This window comes from Heterocephalus glaber, unplaced genomic scaffold, assembly GCF_053883595.1.
Source record: "Heterocephalus glaber isolate CG9 unplaced genomic scaffold, H.glaber_assembly_v1.0 deba00001610, whole genome shotgun sequence".
Lineage (NCBI taxonomy): Eukaryota > Metazoa > Chordata > Mammalia > Rodentia > Bathyergidae > Heterocephalus > Heterocephalus glaber.
In genome coordinates this window covers 31,401,595-31,421,470 of record NW_028258381.1, presented here as the reverse complement: position 1 = coordinate 31,421,470, position 19,876 = coordinate 31,401,595, and the positions used below count along the sequence as shown (strand labels likewise).

Genomic DNA, 19,876 nt, shown 5'->3' with positions numbered 1-19,876 from the left:
GCTGGGGAAAGAACACAGCAAGGAGGGGAGTGGGGGCGAACATGGTGCGTGGTTTGGTTTTTATACCTGATCAAGATTCACTTTTCTGCATTTAACTGGACCAATACAAAAAGCTCCCCAGGGCACCATGGAGGCTGTCTCCCCAAAGTGTCCCCACCCCAGGGGCCCCTGGCAGCTTACTTACCCTTGCAGGTGAGGAATGAGCTGGCCGATAGTGATCTCCTGTGCCACCTTCTGGTACAGGTCATGGCTGTTGAGCACCATGGACTCCAGAATGGCCAAGGACCGCTGCAGGATTGAGATGTCCATGGCAGACTTGTTCACAAAACTTGCTATCTGAAAACCCAAGGGGGACAACTGATTGCTCGTGATAAGCAGTGCAGAGAAGAGGAAAAAGGACAGATAAAGTAAATCGGGAACTTGATCAAGACAGCCAGATGCCACGGAAAGTTCATATTCCATGGTTTCTCTTATATGAGACACCCAAAATATAAATAAAGAGTAAGATAAAGGAGAAGTGGCAGGAAACAGGGAGGTAGATGTTTTGGAGTTAGGGAAGAGGGTTGAGGAAGTAAAAGGGTCAAAAATCATCAAATATCATATATATATATATATATTCATTCCTCAAAAAGAATGTAGCTATTATGTATTGTAAACATAAACTAATAAAAATATATATGAGAAAATAAAAAGGACAACCCAATACTTAGGGTGTAACATACAGCAAAATATGAGCCAGTGACTGCACATAATATCGTTACAATGTTACGTAATGAAGTAATTTTATAACTCAGTGATAATCAAACATCCCTTTAAAAGACACCTTCAAAAAATTATACTCCAGTTTTCTCAGGATAAGTCTTCTGAGTTTCAGCTTTCAGGGCCAGACAATTTCAACACACATCTTGTAGGTATTCCTGTGTTTCTCTGAGACAGTAATTTCAACACACACTAATAGCTGTCCCTCTCCCAGTCCCGAACCTCCCCTTCATCCACTCGAGCCTGGGCTTTTATGTTCTTATTATGTTCCTGTTACGTTCTTAAGGGACTCACACAAATCACACTTGTCAGCCTAACTTAACTGGCATATTTTTGGTGCCTGGCTATTCCTAAATTTTAAAAAAATCTTTCCTGTATTCCAGTTTCTTATGGTTAAAATAAATTCTTCTCATCTTTCCCAAATGTAACGAACAGGAAGTCATTTAAACTAGCAGTACTGAGTCAAAATACTAAATTCTGTCCTAAAATGCATTTCCTATGGAATTAATAACTAAAATCCCGAATATAATACATCACAATACAAGAGAGAAGTAAAATAGGGGTTAGAATCATGCATCACAGCCATCCAAACACATGGGTACCATAAAGGTTTTATTTTAGAGGCCTCATTAAAACTTATTGCTGACTGTTGACAACTCATGCTAAAAGGCCATTATTATAGCAACATAATGACCAGTTTCTTAAAAGCTAAGTAACTTGGCTCCCTGACAAGTAAACAATAACTCCTTCCCTCTGTCAACACATAGCTCCCTTTCTGCTGTCCCATGACCCTCCCTCCTGTACATGATAAAATGCAAAGGCACCCACAGGAAACCCCACTTGCCATTCCAATCGCCTCCAGCCCAAAGACTCCCTGGGGACCCTAGGGGTCTGGGTGCAGATGCCAACATCCTGCTGGTGGCACCAGGTCTGTGTGCACCTCAAGAGGTGGAGAACAAAGAAATAAACGAGTTCAGGGCATGATGATTTTACATTCAAGAAGCTATTTTGTAATACTGACTACAGTACGGGAGAGTGTGAGAACTTTAAGATCCTCAGAAGACTGTGCTAGCTCCTTGCATGCCTAACACGCTTCCCCAAACTCTTCCCGCCAGCCCTGCCTCGGCCTCATGTCTGTTCTCATCTAATTAATGGACCACATGAAGACCCCACCCTCTGAGAAAATGGGAACTGAATCCACAACCTTTGTACTGAGCTATACCCCTGCTCTTTTGTGTTTGTTTTCAGGAGAGGGGCTCCCTAAGTCCTCCAGTTGCCCAGGCGGGGCTTGAACCTGCCATCCTCCAGCCTCAGTTCCTCAGAGTGCTGGGATTACAGGTTTTCACCACCACATCTGGCTCCCCTCTTTCTTTCTTTCTTTCTTTCTTTCTTTCTTTCTTTCTTTCTTTCTTTCTTTCTTTCTTTCTTTCCTTCCTTCCTTCTTTCTCCTTCCTTCCTTGCTTCTCTCTCTCTCTCTCTCTCTCTCTCTCTCTCTCTCTCTCTCTCTCTCTCTCTCTCTCTCTCCCCTCCCCCCCCCCCTTCCTTTCTTCCTATCTTTCTGGAACAAATATTCAATTGCCCTCAGGTAACCTGCAGTACAAAATGGAACTTTAAAAGTTAAACTGTTTTTCCTTAGGGATAAGCAACTTCCCCAAACTTCTTGCTGAGCACATCAACAATACCCACTCTTCTCCTCAGCCCAGATGAAGTGACACACAGGAAGATGCCACAGTACCAGATGCCATCAGCCCCAGGAGGCTGGAGCCCAGTTTCCTTTGCACAGGAAAGGGCACAATGAGCTGAAGATGGCTGGAAGCCACAGGGCAACCCTAGAGCTCTGCATAGTCTTTCTGTGCTCCTTCTCCTCCACTTCTTACTATAAAAGACACTTGCTCACCTGTCCACGGGGAGATGGTGATTTGAGGCAATGAGCCCCTTCATCTCCTTGGAGTTAGCTTTGAATAAATCCTTTTTACCAAAATAAATGACCTGTTTTCATTTGGTCAGCAGCAGCTGAGTGGCCAAGAGTAACACACTGTGTTCATGGCTTCATACTTAACTTTGGCCCCTTCAAAGTAAAGTGTAAGTTCCTTAATTTCCCCACCGACACCCCACAACTTTTCTTTGTCCAGGTATAATTCTTGGCACTGGTGTTTCAGAAACTAAAGAACTGGTGAAGTTCATTATCAGTACTACTACTTCTGGTCTTCTCCCCGCGAATTAGCTTCGCATTCCAGGCCCCCTTCTTGCCCCCATTTATTGACTTGCAGGTGTGCTCTAACACATCAAGGAGTCTTCTGTCTGAGAACCTGTTGCTCATATCTTCAAATTCTCTCCACCCTCTGCCTTCATCCCCTGTTCATTCTCTCATCATTTACTCATTCACAAATCCACTCATTCAAATACTACCTAAGGATGTGGACCATACAATAGGTTGGAAGCACAAAGATGACCAACATTCTGAGTTTGTAATTTCAAGGACCTTATAGCCTTTACTAGGAAGTACACTGAGTGCTTATTCTTGGCATCCACAATTTTACCTCCATCTTAATATTCCAAAAAAGCCTAAAATTAAATGGTATGAAAAATAATCTCATTGCCTTTTTAGTCTTTTCTTCCCAATCACCACCTTTATCCAAGTACTCATAATTATTACTACTTAATAATCACAATTCCCTGTTTCCTATCCCTGAGAATATATTTGAGAGGTTGTTTTGTTTTGTTGCACTACTAGGAATTGAGCCCAAGGCCTTTGCACTGAGCTACATCACCAGATGCTTTTACTTTTTATTTTGTGACAAGGTCTCACTAAGTCACTAAGGTGTCCAGGCTGTGCTTGAACTTGTTGTCCTCTTAGGTCAGTCTCCTAGAGTGCTAGGGTTACAGGTATGCACCAGCATGCTAGGCTGAGGGTGTCCCTCTTGACACACATTCAGTGTAGGCCTGTGACCCTGGCCCACTGGTCCAACTCATTCCTGAATTACTAAAATACCACTGTCTTCAGTTTCTTCTATGCTCAAGTTTTCTACATAGTGTAAATTTGCCCCCTACTTCCCTCCATAAACAACCTTTGGACAATATTCTCCATAATACGTTCATTCAGTACTCTTGCTCTTTTCTGATAGGAAGTGTACATTCTTGTCATAGGTTTTAACCTTCTCTAAAAACCATCAGCTCTCTTCTCCTCTCAATGGGCTTGTTCAATGATGGCCAGATCATTTGTGATCTTTGTTTTAATTCAGGGATATTTATGGCTCGCATACATATTACTATTTGCCATTTCTGTGTATTTCTCTCCTATGAAACTAAGCTTTTACTTTCGTGAACATATTATTTCCATAATTTCACCTGTTCCTTGACATTCAGTACCAGTCATTTCAGAGTCCCAGAGCATGTCACCTGATAAGTGACTGTAAAACACAAGGATCTGAGTGCCTGCCTGGGGGAGAGTCAGGGACATTTATGACAGCCCCATGTCCAGTGCTGGAGTCCCTACCAGTGATTGACACTAACTTCTTTTGTCTTTATTTGTCAGTAGTTTTAAGCAGGTACTTAATGGCCTAGTACTTTCACTGAGTATTAATAATCAAGGCATCAGGCCTGATCCAAATGTAATGACAAACTTCCTCCAGGGACCTCGAGACAAGTTCTTCAGTAGTGAGTGTACAAATTAGTGTAAGGTATAAACACTACTCTCTGCATCCAGCTTAGAAAGCATAGATATTAGTACAGCTGGAGGAGCTTACAGATTGCTTAAATTTTAATTTCCATTTCCCCATCAAAAAATTAATAATGGTTTCTTTTGCCTTTCACCTTTTCCTTGCTCTGTGACTGCATTTTTGGCTGACCCAGGTGTGGCTGCTTCAGCCAGGTACCATCTGAGAACTGGCTTGACTCCTAAGGGAGAAGAGGTCGGAGGAGTTAGTAATAACTATCAGGTGTGATCCAATCGTACAGTGAATGTTTAAATTTTAAAAATTATTATAATAAAATATACACTGCCATGAATCTCCCTCAAAATAGTTCCCTTCCCTCAAACACACATTCCTTATTTTTGACACTTTCTGAAACAGCCCTGGAAGTCCTCTTCACGTCACTACAAGGTGTGATCAAAAATACAGTGAACATTGCAGCCGACTGCCATCCAATAGAAAGGCAGACTTATAAAAACATGACAGTGGGTCCTCATCCACCTTACTCACCGGATCTGACACCCTGCAACTTCTGGATCTTTCTCAAAGTCAAAATGGCCATAAAAAGGAAACACTTTGAATCAATTCAAGACATCAAGACAGCACAGTGCAACCAAAGACACTCACAAAAGAGGACTTTTAGAAGTGCTTCAGAAAGTGGCAGGAAAGAGATCAGTGTGTTCCGTGTTTCTATGTTCAAAGAAAAGAGGATTCATGGCATTGTGCCTTTTACTGTAATAAACTCTTTAACTTAAATATCGTATTGTTTAATCATACCTTGTATAAATTCGAGCTCCTCGTGCTGCTCTTTTAGTTTAAAATGTTAAGGTAATAAAACAGAGTGAGTACTATTTGGATGACTTTTAAGAAGCCAACTGGCATCACAGCCCTGAGCCAACAATACACCTACCACTTCTTATAGTCACTTAGAATTAGATCTCAAAATTCTTGTATACATTATAAAAACCAAAAATGGCCAGAGAGAGCATGAAGCTTTACTCTTGAATTTTAAGTCATTTGGGTAGAGTGGCTCATAAATCTCTGAAAGTTGGATGTTGGTCCAGGCCTGGGGGAAAGCAGGCTGAGCCAGGTCCTCCGCAGAACTGAAGTCTCCGGAGCAGGAATAGGAAACTTTCCTTCCAAGAGAAGGCACTGATGTTATACTTGGCTAGCAGAAATCCAACTCAGAGCAAGTTCTATTTTTTTCTTTTCATCCTTCTCCATGCCTGCTTACCTTTTCCCTAAGGAACCAACCTTTTACAAAGCAACCACATTATATATTGGTCTCCAGGGACTCCAACTTTCAAAGTGTTTATGAAATGATGTTATTGAATGCAACCACAAATGGTAAACTGGAATTTACATCCATGCATAACCAAACAAAAAAAGTAATAGCATAGCAGACAGGGGCTGGCAAGGAAAAAATATTTCTCCTAAGTGGTTTGAATTTTGGCATTGATAGGAAGCCAGTTTCAGATCACAGAGATAGGCATTTTTTGTCTGTGTACTTCCTATGATATTTGCTGGGACAGAGTTCCATTTAAAAGACAGTTGCCCACGTACAACCCCAGGTTGTGGGAATATATGTACTGAATCTGGTCCAGGTAATAAACTTTTAAAAGTTAAACTTACAAAAATTAAGTAATTTTTTGATGACTGTTTTCCACATTCATGTAAGGGATCTCTAAGGAATAATGCAAAGGAAACAATAACCAGAAGTGAGGACATGAAATATACTGAATATTGCTGCCCTTTAAAAATTTTTTTAATTTTTTTTATTTAAACTGGCAAGACTGATATGCTTAGTTTCTCCGGATTTAGTAAGATTTTTTACTTCATTTCAATGAATGAAAACTATTTTCTTAAATAGAAAACTAAATCACTGCCTCATTGCTGACAACTGTTCACCTCATTTAAAGAAAAATAGCTTTGTAAATGCTTTCCACTTATAACCAAAACTTTAGACATTTAACACAGCATTAATATTTCTTCTTTTCAAGTTCTATGGCTTTTTTTCATTCTTTCTTTTTTGTAGTACTGGGAACTGAACTGAGGACACAGAGGCTCAGAGAGGGTAAGTGTTACACCTCTAGCCCATTTGCCTTTTTTTAATTATTATTATTAAATTCTTTTGTTGGTACATTGTAGGTGTACAACACAATTACATTTCTCATTGGGAATTGTACCTTTACATAATGCATCTTGGTTCTTATTTTTTCCCCATTCCTAGCCCTCCCTTCACCCCCTCCACCCTTCCCTATTTACAAAGACTTTATTTCCATTTTTTCCATTTCTCAGCATTTTTCCTTTCCCTTCTTTCCTTTCCCCTGCCCCTCCCACTACCCCTACCCTTTTGGACCTTTTCTTCCTATTTTGCATTATCGATTATTCATTCTAATCATTGGTACATTTTAGGTATACAATATAATGACATTCATCACTGGAAATTTGCACCTTTACATAGTCTCTCTTGGTTCTTATTTTTCACCCTTGCCCAGCCCTCCCTTCAACCCCTCCATTCCTCCCTATTTACAAAGATTTTGTTCCTATTTTTCCATTTTCTCATATTAATCCCATTCCCTTCTATCCTTTCCCCTACCCCTCCCAGTTCCTTCCCCTTTGCCCCTCTATGGCTGCTATCATGAAATCAACCTATAACAAATGCTGGCGGGGCTGTGGGGAAAGAGGAACCCTGATCCACTGCTGGTGGGAGTGTAGACTGGTGCAACCACTGTGGAAATCAGTATGGAGATACCTCAAAGAACTAGGACTGGAAGTCCCTTTTGCCTTTATTTGTAAGAGAAGGTCTCGCTAAGTCACTAAAATACTCAATTTGGGCTCAAACTTGCAATCTTCCTGCCTCAGCCTCCCAGGCTGAGATTACAGGTGTGCACCACCATGCCTGGATTATGGTTTTCTTAAAAAAAAATGCTTTGAAGCAAATACCATTCATTCATTTCACAAAAATGTAGGAAGGTCTGACTCCATACCAGGCCATGAGGATAAAGTCAGGGAGAAAGCTGTTCTCCCTCCTGGGCTCAGGGCTTACTGGGAGAAACGGTCAAATGACCAAAATATTCATGGAAATGTGAGAAGGGCCAGCCCAGGGGCATTCGGGAGAAATGGAGACAGCACTGGCTAAACAATGCTGCAGACATGGCTGCACCCCAGGAAAATAGAACAGCAGCTGCTGGAGGGGAACCCTGTGACTCTGGGACAGAGGACAGGATGTCCCCTCACGAGGACCTCCCACAGCCCAGGGGTCGCTGCACCTTGACCCCCCTAACCAGGAGCAACAAGACTCAGTTGCACCCTTCTGGAAAGGGTTGCAGTGGGGGTCCAAAGAGCTAACGTCAGTGTCAGCCCTGTATAACTTCAAGGACCTCACATTCAGGACATGGTAGTTACATTTTACACCAGGAGAGACTCCAACAGGATAGGAGCAAGGCTACTTAGATGGAGCAAATTTAGAAAGAGTTAAAAGTTTTGTAAAGTATGACTAGCCACAAAATGCTGAGCTTTGGATCTGCTTCTCTGGAACTCAGAAAGACAGAATAGAGCAATGTCTGCTCTTCTCATCACTGAATGCTTACCATCCCTGTCACCCTCAAAATTAAGTATGGAAAACACATCACAGTTGCTTTGCTTTCTCATCTCTAACTGTTCCTCTTCTCTTTAGCAATCCAGACCACTGACAGAGATAAGAAAGGGCCTTCTCTTCGGTGGCTGTCTCTGTCAGGTTCCCTTTACTCATCATCTCCTTGGCCTCAGGGACTCAAATATAAGGAGTGAAGAATCAGATGTACATCAAGGAGGGCCAAGTTTCCCATCAGCTTCAGTCTTAAATAACTCCATAAAGCGGGGTGCTTCATCCCATGGGGCCACCATTCTCAGCACCATCCTTGGGCAGACTAGGGCCGTCCTCTGCCCTTCAACTCCAAATGTCATCTCCCCAGTATACTGATCCAGTGGAAAAGCAGTAACTTCACCCAACAGATGCCACCTGCACCGAGCCTCGAGGGCAAGAGTGCCATAAGGAAGACGTATTCATACTGAGAAGGAAGCGTTATTACTTCTATCAGATTAAAGCCCCAAATGCACAAACTTCCTTAATTTAATCGTCAAGAAAATATCAGACAAATACAAATGGAGGGATATTCTACAAAATAGTGGCCAGTAATTTTTGTGAGTGTCAAAGTCATTGACAACCTGGAAAAACTAAGGGATTCCCAAAGATTGGGCCACTAGGAGATAGGACAGCCAAGTTCTGTGGATTAGACAGACCCATAGACAACGTTCTCTGTTGCTCTTCAAAAGAGAGTATTAGAAAAAATGTATATCTACGCACATACAACTGGTGACACCAAATAAAAGCACTGCAGGAGTGTTTACTGACTGGTTTGGATAACTGTGCCATAGTAAGGGGATACTGTATGAAGGGACACTGGAACTTTCCCTACTTTTTATATCACCTTTTCTTTAAGTCTACCATGATTTCAGAATAATTTATATTTCAAGGGACCCTTCCTCAACTTTGCTTTGATTTTCTAGGTTTTGCACAGATTCACTGAAGCTCCTTAATTGAGATCACCCATCCCAGTAACCTATATTTGTAAAATATATTTACGAATTCCTAACATTTCTTGATTGCTAACACAACTGTAAAGGGAACAAAATGCCAACGAATGTATTTCACAGAGACAAACAGAGGAAAAGTTAATAAATGGATAAATAACAACCATAGTTTAAGGCTATATTTAAAGAGTAACAAGATCAGAACTATTTATTGTTTGTTGGAAGGGTGGGGACAGAATGGGAAATTTGCAGACATGCCTTCATTGTGTGCCCATTGCGGGGAATGGCAGGGAGCCTTCTGCCCTTTCTCCCCACACTGTCCTTTGCCGGTCGGTCCCTTTATCAGTTTCCTTCCCCAAGAGGAGCCAATCCAACCAGAGAATGCCTGAGACATTTTCTGCAGCCTGACTGCAAATACACCTGGGACACAAGGACCCAGGCATGCCTCATTCTCATACTCCAGTTCGGACCTCAGAATCAAGGAAACTCGTGTCCTCTCTCCCTGTCCCTAAACACCAGTTTGGGAAGAGACCACTGAAGAAGGACATTAAAAACTCTGCTCAGATCTCTACTCCTACAGTATCCTGCAGTTGGCAGACCCAACCACGGGACACATGGATTACCCCTCAACTTCAGGTTCCCACATGCAATCCTTGATGACCTCTGTGGGGTGAAAATACCACTTTCACATAGAATTCAGGTGCCTTGACCCCCACACGGATGACACTATACTAAAATACCACTCCAAAGAACCGAAGGAAACAATTATAAAATATCCTCAATGCAGAGAAAAACATTTCTAACCAAGGAGGGAGGGAAGGAAAGCTGGGTATGAAGGTCTCCTTTACCTTCTTAATGAATGCCACTGAGAACGTATCCCACGACACGATGCCATGGTCCATGAGCTCTACAAAGGCCGTCAGTGTGAAGGACAGCATGTCCCCAAAGCTGCAAAACAAACACAGTCACAGGCCCACAGCTAAGCATCAGGAGAGACACAGAAGTGAGGAATCTTTAAGTATACCGGGTACAGACAGCCTTCTCATACCCAAGAGACAGGAAGGGGCAGTTGCTTCAAGATAGCCAGGCCCTCACAGGGACCTCCCTCTGGACAGCTGTGTCACCTTGGACAGTCCACTTACCCTCTCTGAGACTCTGTGTCCTCACCTGATGACCTAGTGGTGAACCATAGCTATTTAATCCCAAGGCTGTGTTAGAGCACTTCACAGAGTGTGCAGTATAGAAGCAGTTGGTAAATGCTAGTTTAAAGAAAAGCTCTTCTGTCAATAAATGCTAAGAGAGAGCAGTGTGCTTCTTCTATTAGCCACAGAGGGCAGATTGTAAATAATTCTATTAGAGGATCCCCGTTTTACAAACTAGAACAAGGGTTAGAAAATTACCACCCTTGGGCCAAATCCTGCTGCCACTTGTATTTATAAATTAAGTTTTTTGGGGGGGATTATTAAAAAACAAACATTAATTCTATTAAGACTATTAGCCTTTTGGATAAAAATGATCTATACCTCTGTGTGTAGACACAGATATAAATACACATGTAAGTAAATATACACATTTTGATGTTCACTAGCCAACCTTCTATCTTTAGAGAGAGATTCACAGAGTAGCTGTAAAGATAATGACTCCCTATATTGGGTTTGCTGGGTTTGCCGACCCTAAGGCTTTCTGGTCTGTAGGGAGGTCCTGATGGGTGGCTCAGAAATTCAAAAGCAGATTCGGAAGTCTATGGTTTGGGAAAGTATGCTCCAAAAAGTCCATGCATCCCCAGCTTGGTACAATTCAGAGGTGGTGGGAACATCAAGAAATAGGGCCACGTGGGAGGTCTTTTGTCATTGGGCATTGCCCTTCAAGAGCACTGTACAACTCTGATCTCTTCTCCTTTCTCATTCATTTCAGGCAGTGAAGTGGTGGGTGCAGTCCTCCACATGCTCCCACTACATCATGCCTCACCCAAAGCGATGGAGACAACCAGTCAGGGACTGAAACTGCTGAAACTGTGATCCACCAGTAAGCTTCTTACCTCAGGTATTGTTATAATAATGGAGAGCTGCCATAATAATGAAAGTTCAGGGGAAAACACAGTCTCTCTATGGCAGTTCCATCCGGGACTCTGAGCATGGTATGAGCTGGTTTCTAATGCTTTCAAGACCACACTTCTGCAGATGTTTATACACTCAGAATCCTTACAGATACTCACCTTTATCATAAATTATCATCATAAATGTTAACTCAAAACTCTCAACATTAATTTCATGAATACACAGAATTACAACAATCAGGATTTCTCCACTGTATTATATAATTCAAATTCCTACACTCGATTTTTTAAAAACTAAATGTTGTTATTCAGATTTTTCATCTACAGACTCATATACAAACTACTATTTCTTTTAACAAGGTTTCCTAACAAATTTAGACTGAATCTTCTCATCTACTTTCAAGTAACAGAATAAAAAACAAGTTCATGTTTTTTCAAAAGCTTCTCAATTTCCCTTCCTTGTGCTCTTCTACTCAGCTCAGCCTTGAAAATGACTTTTGAAATTCTGCCTCCCTCAGGTGTTGTGATGCTGAAAGGAACCTAAAGGAGGGGATGTTCCTGACCCAGAAGGACCATGACCCCAAGCTGGGGAAAGCACCAAAGAGACCCAACCACAGGTGTCCCAGCTTCTGGCTGGCCTGGGCCACACTGACTCAGGATGAAGGGTCTTGGGCTCCACAGAAAGTATATAATGTAGCCAACATACTCAAGTAACAAAGTTTCAATATTTTTTATTTTAACATTAACCTACAAAGAGGGCGGGTGGCCCACAGACTTCGGGTGAACATCCTGCTGTGTGACCAGTTGGAAATAGTTAAGTGGGTGGTGTTCAGAGCCAGAGGGCAGAAGGTCCCTGGAGCTCTATGTAGACAAGTTAACCACTTGTCTGTGCTTCAGTCTCCTCATTTATTAGAAACAGGGATGAGGATGGTGGTGGTGGCAGCGGTGGTGAGACCTACCTCAGGGACAGGTGGAGAAAAGAAACAAGCTAAAGCCCTTCAAACAGCATGTGGGGAACAAGCTACGCATTAGCCATGATCACTCCTCAAAGTTAGTATTTTAGAAGGTGAGTGAAGCCCAAGATGTCCAAGCGTTTTGCTGTCACTGTGCAAAGGACTCTGTTCTTAGAACCCAGGAGGGAGGAGGGAATAAAGCAGTAACAAACAACTCTGCTGTTTGAAGCTGCATGTGAGGTGCCCCAGTCTGACAGATGCCCCTAGGTGGCATCAAAGGGCCACGGCTCACAAGGAAATTGCAAACTCAAAAACAGAAAGTTAGAAAGATGCCTGGACTATGGATTACAAAGACTAGGAAGAAAAAGTTAAATTAAAATTCCAGAATGATTTTTTCTACAGATGACGAGTCATAAGAAAATGCAAGTATCAGACTGCAAAAGAAGAAAGCCACCTCGAAAAAAATAAGAGCCAGGTAATACATGCAATTACCAAGATTTATAACTAGATTGGATAGGAAATAATATTACTATGAAAACATTATTAAATAATAATGTATATATTAGTAAGTAATATTAGATATTTTATTTAGTTAAAAAGAGAAAAACGTTCACCGGGTAATAACTAATAGATGGTATTTGCTTTGTACCTGGCATGCAGAAAGATTCCCACATATGTGCCACAATACAAATTCCTAGGCTCATTCCTTGGATGGTACCCATGGCCTCCTCTGAGGGCAAAACTCTAGCTCTGATGACAGTAACAGATTCTGCAATAGAACAGGCAGTGGAAAAGAAATACGCACATTCCTGGAATCAAACTCTACGTTCTCAGTTAGCTATCTGAGACTGGAAATACAGACGACACCAGTCTTCCTGAGCTGCTTCAAAAGCAAATGAGGAAATTGTATGTATTCTCTCCAACAATCTGAAGGTGAAATGAGTGCTGGCTACCTGCTCAATGGAACCCTGATCTACATGGTCTCAGAAGCATCTGGGAAAACTCCATCTCCCCTAAAATGCTCCAGAACTCTGCCTAAACTGCAAGGGCCTTGGGAAAAAGATGGACAAAGAGTATTATTTGGCTTCCAAATCTCCAAGCAGGTTTGGGGGACAGGATTTGAATCTCTTTATCTGTTAAGAAGATGGATCATCATTTCTAAGACTGCACACAGGGCTCCCTGTGCTTTTTAGTTCTCTGTTAATGAGAATGATTGACAAGTGAGACAAAGGCTTCTCTCCTTCACCCACCAACCAAGGTGCCCATTAGAAGATTGCTCTCTGGGTCCATTGAATAAGAAACATTAAAGATAGGTGGGCAGATACACAGAAGTATATACTATAACCTATTATATAATATGTCAAATATTAATATAATTTTGTGATCATGTATATTATGTACAATATATAATACAAATATTATAGAACTTCCTATATGCATATATCCTATATATACCACATTTAATTTTTCTAAGACTGGTTGCTAGGTGGCAAAGTATGTTTCCCTAAAGGAAGACTTTTTTAAAATTCAGTTTTAAAATTTCAGCTGCAAGGAAAGGATGCCACACTCAAATTTCATTATATATCACATCAAAAGACCTCTTTCAAATGAGGTGGCTCTAAAAACTCTTACCTAACCCTGACATCAGTGTTTATTTCCACTCCTAGAGGAGTAATTCAGATTCTAAAGAAGCAAGGCAGAAGCCAAGGGTCTACTTTGAAAATCAGTGCTGAGCACAGAGCAGCAAACGTTAAAAGCATTACAATTATAAAGTAACCACATGGCACATTCTGGAACCTTTATAATTATTTGGTTAATTTGTTTTTCTAAAGTGCTAGGCTAAAGATTTTGCAGTGCTGACTGCCACAAATTAAGCCATCTGCAAACTTTGCATGCTGGTCGACAGCCACTATGGCAGCCAACACGCCATGTGTGCTGGAATGATTCAAATAAAGGTTTCTCATGAACAGACTAGAGATCATCTTCATTCCAACAAATCCAGCCTATCTCAAAACAAGCATGTAAATGTATGCTACTCATTTTATAAAAGAATACTGCTTCCAAATGCTTCCATAGGATGGCATGCTCAACACAGAATTGGACAAAAGATGAAAATAAAGGCACCATTTAAAGCTCTCAAAATATTATACTGAATAGAACCCTGACTGCCAAATTTATTAGCTGTAGTTTTGCCTGGCCCTTTGATTTTTTTTCCTATGTATTTTCTATTGGAGGGAGGTAAAATTTACATACACTGAACAGTATGGATTTCTAAGTCATCTTTTAGACCCTCAGGCTTCAGAATTATAGCCTGATTCACATCAGCAAATATTCCATGGCTCTTTTTAAAAAAATTTAAATGCACTCTGTTCTGTTTCACTGATCTATTTGTCTCTTCCCTAATAGCAATATATTGTCTTGACAATTACTCATATGGTTAAGTCTTGAAGACAGTGAAATTCTCCAACTTTGTTGTTGACTTTTTGGGCTATTCCAAGTTTGATGTATTTCCATTTAAATTTTAGGATTAGCTTATCATTTCTTTTTTAAAATTTGATGATATGGCGTTGAATCTATAAATTCATTTGAGGAGAAGTGCTACCATAAATATCTCCTAATCCATGAAATGGTGTACCTCTCCACTTCCTTAGGTCTCTAAATTTCTCTCTGCAATATATTTATTTTTCAGTGAACAGATACTACGTGTCCCTTGTTAAATTTATTCATAAGAATTTTATATTTTATATTTTTGAAAATATTTGGGTTTTTGTGTAATGATGTTATATCCTGAGACCTTGCTGAATTCAAGAATTAGACTTAATTTCTTTGTAGATTGTTTAGGATTTTCTACATAAACAAGAATGTCTTCTATGAACAGAGACATTGTAACATCTTCTCTTCTAATATGCCCTTTCTTTCTTTCTTTCTTTCTTTCTTTCTTTCTTTCTTTCCTTATTGCAACGGATAAGAACTTGTGTACAATGTTGAATAGAAATGCAGGAAGCAGATATCTGTCTTTTTCTCAAAGTTTAGGTCAGGAAAAATTCAATCTTCCAATATTAAGTATGATGGGTTTTTATAGATGGCCTTTATCAGGCTGAGGAAGTTCTCTTTATTCCCATCTTGCAGAGAATTTTTATTATGAATGGATGTTATATTTTATGAAATGCTTTCTTTCTACTAAGATAACTTTTTCCCTTTATTTTTCTCCTTTATTTTATTAAAAGCTCAATCATATTGATTGGGAAGGTCTTTGATAATAAATTGAATGTCTTCAACAGTGTAGCCATTTGGATTTTCTCGTTCCTTAAGTGTCAGCTTTAGTCCCGGGAAGGCAAAGGCTGTGCTGAAGTAAGGAAGAGCAAGAGGTTTATTGGGATACTGGGTAATGCCTATGAGGGGCAGAAGGGCAGAAATTAGGACTGCTATGGAAATCTTGCAGACCATGAGACAAATCTGATGTCAGTGAGAGGGAAGGGGTATAAGAAGCAGATTTGGGAAAGTCTCAGTCAACTAATGGGCAACTCTAGAACATACACTGCCTGCAATAAGCAGAGTGGTCACCACCAGGCCCTGACTTAAGAGCTGCCATGGATCTGGGATGTGCTGTAGCTAGAAGCTGTCACCCTAAATGTACGCCTCCTGGCAGAGTAGCAAGTTGGGGGTGGGGGGTGGGGTGTTGTTGCTATGATTTATTTATTTATTTTTTAGTGCCAAGGATTGAACTCAGGACCTTGCCCTTGCAAGGCAGGCGGTGGAACCACTGAGCTAAATCCCCAGCCCTGTTATGCTTTAGATCTAGAATCTCTCCCAAAAGCCTCACATGTTTGGAAGGGGATTCAATCACTGGATCATAGCTGACTTGGTGTTAGGAAGTGGTGCCTGGTTGGAGGAGAGTCACTAAGGTGTGACTTGACTAGCAGGATGTATCTCCCTTCTGGGCTTCTCTCTTCTCTGCTTCCTGGCTACCACGATGTGAGTAGTTTTTCTCCACCAGACCCCTCCCATATACCCTTTTTGTCTTGGAGCCAGATGACTCTAGGTTGAATCCTCTAAAAACCGTGAGCCAAAATTAAATCTCTTCTCCTTTAAGTTGTGTGTGTCAAATATTGTATTTCAACCATGAGAAAGTGACTAAAACAGTTGTCTTCTTGTTTGTTTGTTTTTCAGTAATGGAGACTGAACTGAGGGCCTCTGCACGGAACTACGTTTACAGATTTATTTTTACATTTATTTTGAGATGGGGTCTTGCTGAGTCACTAAACTGACCACACTGGGCTCAAACTTGCAATCCTCCTGTCTCAGCCTTATAAAATGATGAGATTATAGGCATGTGCCATCATGCCTGGCTGCAAATTCTTTCTTGAAGGGAGATCAAAGCCACATGTTTCCATGGCTGATACATTTGGTAACTTCTGTTTCTGAAGGCCCTCGCCCATTTCATCTAAAATTTAGTGTGTTATGATGACACAAACCTGTAATTCCAGCACTCTGGGAGGCTGAGAGACTAGGTTCAGAAGTTCAAGCCCAGCTTGGGCAATCTAGCCACTTAGCAAGACCTTGTCTAATCAAAAAGGGGGGCCACTGGGTTGTAGCTCAGTGTAAAGGCCGTGGGTTCAGCTGTCAGTACCAAAAATCACTGGTGTAAAGTTTTACAGTATTACACTAGGATTGTACTACAGTATCCCTTTATTTTGCTTTTATTGTCAATAAGATCTATAGTCACATGCCTCTTTTAATTCTACTGTTGACATGTGGGGTTCTGTCTTCTTTCCCTAAGTGATATTTCCAAATAATTAATTTTGGCTTTAGTCTTCCCTATTATTTCTCTTCTAATTTGTTGACTGCTCTTATTTTATTATCTTGTTTTCTACTTACTTAATTCACATTTTCCCCTAGTATCTTAAATATTTGGGTCATTTTTAAAAAAACTTTCTTCTTTTCTAATAAGCACAGAAAGCTATACATTTCCCACAGAGCACTGCTGTAGCTTCATTCACAAAATTTGGTAAGCTGTCTTTTCAGTATCATTCCATTAAAAATATTTTGTATTATATTGAGTAAAAATTTTTAAGTGTGCATGTGTCTTCATGCCAGAAGCATTGTATTTTAGTAGTCATTAAAAAAAAAGGGGGGGACAAAAAGAGTTCTATGCCTGATCTTTTGACCTACTAAGTCACTTTGAGTAGCATATACCCAGCAACTTGTACAAGTTTTTTTAAAAAGCCCATCAGTTGAGTAATGGATCTCAGTGTGCTGCCATTGCTATGGTAATCTGTCATATAGCCTTTAAATATTGATATATGTTAAATTGTATGCAAAAATAAAATGTTAATTAGAATATAAATTGTTTACTGGTTATAAGGTTGTAAAAATATAGATTTCAATATTGAAAACATAAGATGTAATTACAGTTTAACATTAAAGGGGTTTTGTTTGTAAAATACTGACGTGTCTAATAAAAATAAAAGATTAATTGGCAAAAAAAAATTTTGTAATTTCAGCAAGGTTATCCCTTAACTCTTGACTTATAAAAATGGTCTAATTTCTGATCTTCAAACATCTGGAGATTTTCAGCTATTTAATTCTTACTCATTTCTAATCTAATTTCCTTGTGTTAAATTGAAAAATAAAAGACAGATGATAGGAAACAGACAGATTATGTGGAGATGGAAGGAGATCTGGACATAGAGAGAAGGAAGGGGAAATAAAAAGGATAAAGATGTGATATATGCATGTACCAATTCCCCATGATGAATGTATTTATTGTGTATCACAGGCATTTATTATTTAAAAAAGCAAAGAACATAATCTGTATAATTTCAATCATTTGAAAATTTCTCAGACTTGCTCTGGCCCAGCATATGGTTCCTACTGACGAACGTTCATGTGCACTACAGATGAGTGTTTATTCTGCTGTTGTTACAAGACCTTCAGTAGTGTTAAACTGATCTTCTTCACCCTTGTGAATTTACCTAATTTTTCTATCAGTTAGGGATGGTAATGTTAAAATCTTCAAATAGGATAATGGGTTTGTCTGTTTTTCTTTTTAACATTCTGTTTTTGGTTCAGGTATTTTGAAGCCTTAGTATTAGATGAATGAAAATTTAGCATTTTTGTATCTTTCAAATGAGTTTAGCATTTTTATTATGTTCTACCTCTTTTTTTGTGATAACGTACTGTCTTCAAGTCTTAATTGGCCTGTTAAAAGTAAAATTACTCAATTTCATTATTGTTAGCATTTGCATAGTATATGTTACTTCATCCTTTCCCTTCCAAGGCACATGTGCTCATGCATGTCTTGTAAAGAGCACAGAGCTGGAATCAGCGTGCTTTGGACTCTCCCTCATTCGTGGGTAAGAATGGCACTGCAGAATGGGGCTAAAAAAAGAAGTTCTGAGATCTTCAAACAAAATTATAATGTAACTCAATGAATACACAAGTGATCGAGAGTTTTCTCAGACCCAAATTAAGTAATCTTCATTCCATACAACTATCTTGAATATTGTCACAAAGGTGGACCTTCTCTCTGAGTCATTGAAGAAAATCAAAGACTTTTAACTTTGAACATCACATAGGCCACAAAAGAGAAAGTTTTCTTTAAAGTAATGCATAAAATTATGCCTAGCATTACTCCAGGAAAAGGCTAGTGATCCTGATATGATCATTTCATGGTTACAAACGTAAAATACTCTTTGCACTACAAAGTAAAAAGAAAAGGAAAATAAATTTTAAGGGACCTGTTTATAGGAACATCAAACAAAAAGAGAAAAACTGCTTACTCAAAATATCTAAACACAGAGCTATAAAATTAGTCACAGGACAGGGTTTATCCAGAGGAAAAGAAGTATTAAATCATCAATATCAATTGATCATTATGTTCTTACCAAGGCTTCATGATCTTCTGCAACTTCTGATATCGTCTGCAAAATTTAAAAAAAACCAAGTGAGAGGCATGTTTGAAAGCAATCATTTGTACACAATGAATATATCGTGATGAAAACTCAGGATAAGATATAGGATAGATTAACTGCCACCAAGCAAAGGGACTTTACCCACTTTAACACATCAAAGTAATAAATTGGTATTCTTTCATGACAAAAGACAATCAAAAGGCCCAGATTAAACTATTCTCACCCATCTCCTGCATTTATTTTGAGCAAAGGCAAAAGAAGCCCTCCATTTGGATCCAAAGGATCTGGGTTTAAAGGGGGGAACCACTAAGGATAAGAATGGGTGACTTTGCAATGAAAACAGTTGAGCCAAACAGCACTAGAGACATTGCAATCATGTTGGATACCACGATGGTACCCTGGGTTGGAGCCCACAGTAGACAAATCTGCCTAGAACAATGGGCAATTGTGCTTTAAACCAAATGAGCAAACTAACTAAAAACCTAGCCTCAAGAAGATAAAGGAACAAGTGTCTCTAGTCTGGTCAAAGTGCTTTCCGTTCTTCAAGCCTGCCAATCTCTCCTGCTTTAAGTCTGTCTTCTGCCTGTGTTGAATATCCTTCTCCTGTTTCCAACTACTTTCATCCTACTCCCAAACTCACCTAGTGCTAAGCTTGCTGAGGGAGCCTCACTGACCTCTGATTTCTCTTCCTACATCTTTAGGCCCTGGAGCTATATCAGCTCCAAGCCTTAGGATAATCTCGCTGCCCTTCCCAACTCTCCAAAATCCAGGGCTCTGCACTATGAATCACACACACAATGTCAGGCACATACGGGAAAGGCACCGCATAAAGGGCTGATGTATGCCTTTGTTCTTCCAAAGAACTTAACTTTCACATTCTCAACAACATAAAGCATAGCCCCTTCAGAAACCAACTAGCCACATAAA

At 40.0% G+C, this 19,876-nt stretch overlaps 1 protein-coding gene across 12 annotated transcripts in view; it reads right to left on the bottom strand.

Annotated features, from left to right (window-relative positions):
* Elmo1 (engulfment and cell motility 1) overlaps nucleotides 1-19,876 on the bottom strand; it is a 578,859-nt gene that overhangs the window by 369,898 nt on the left and 189,085 nt on the right. For all 12 annotated transcript variants that reach the window (XM_004840283.4, XM_087195837.1, XM_004840282.4 and 9 more), the window contains 3 exons: nucleotides 18,923-18,958; nucleotides 9,875-9,974; nucleotides 185-336 (listed from right to left, as the gene is read on the bottom strand). In XM_004840283.4, the coding sequence (XP_004840340.1) occupies nucleotides 185-336; nucleotides 9,875-9,974; nucleotides 18,923-18,958 (288 nt within the window). The remainder of the gene's footprint in view (nucleotides 1-184; nucleotides 337-9,874; nucleotides 9,975-18,922; nucleotides 18,959-19,876) is intronic.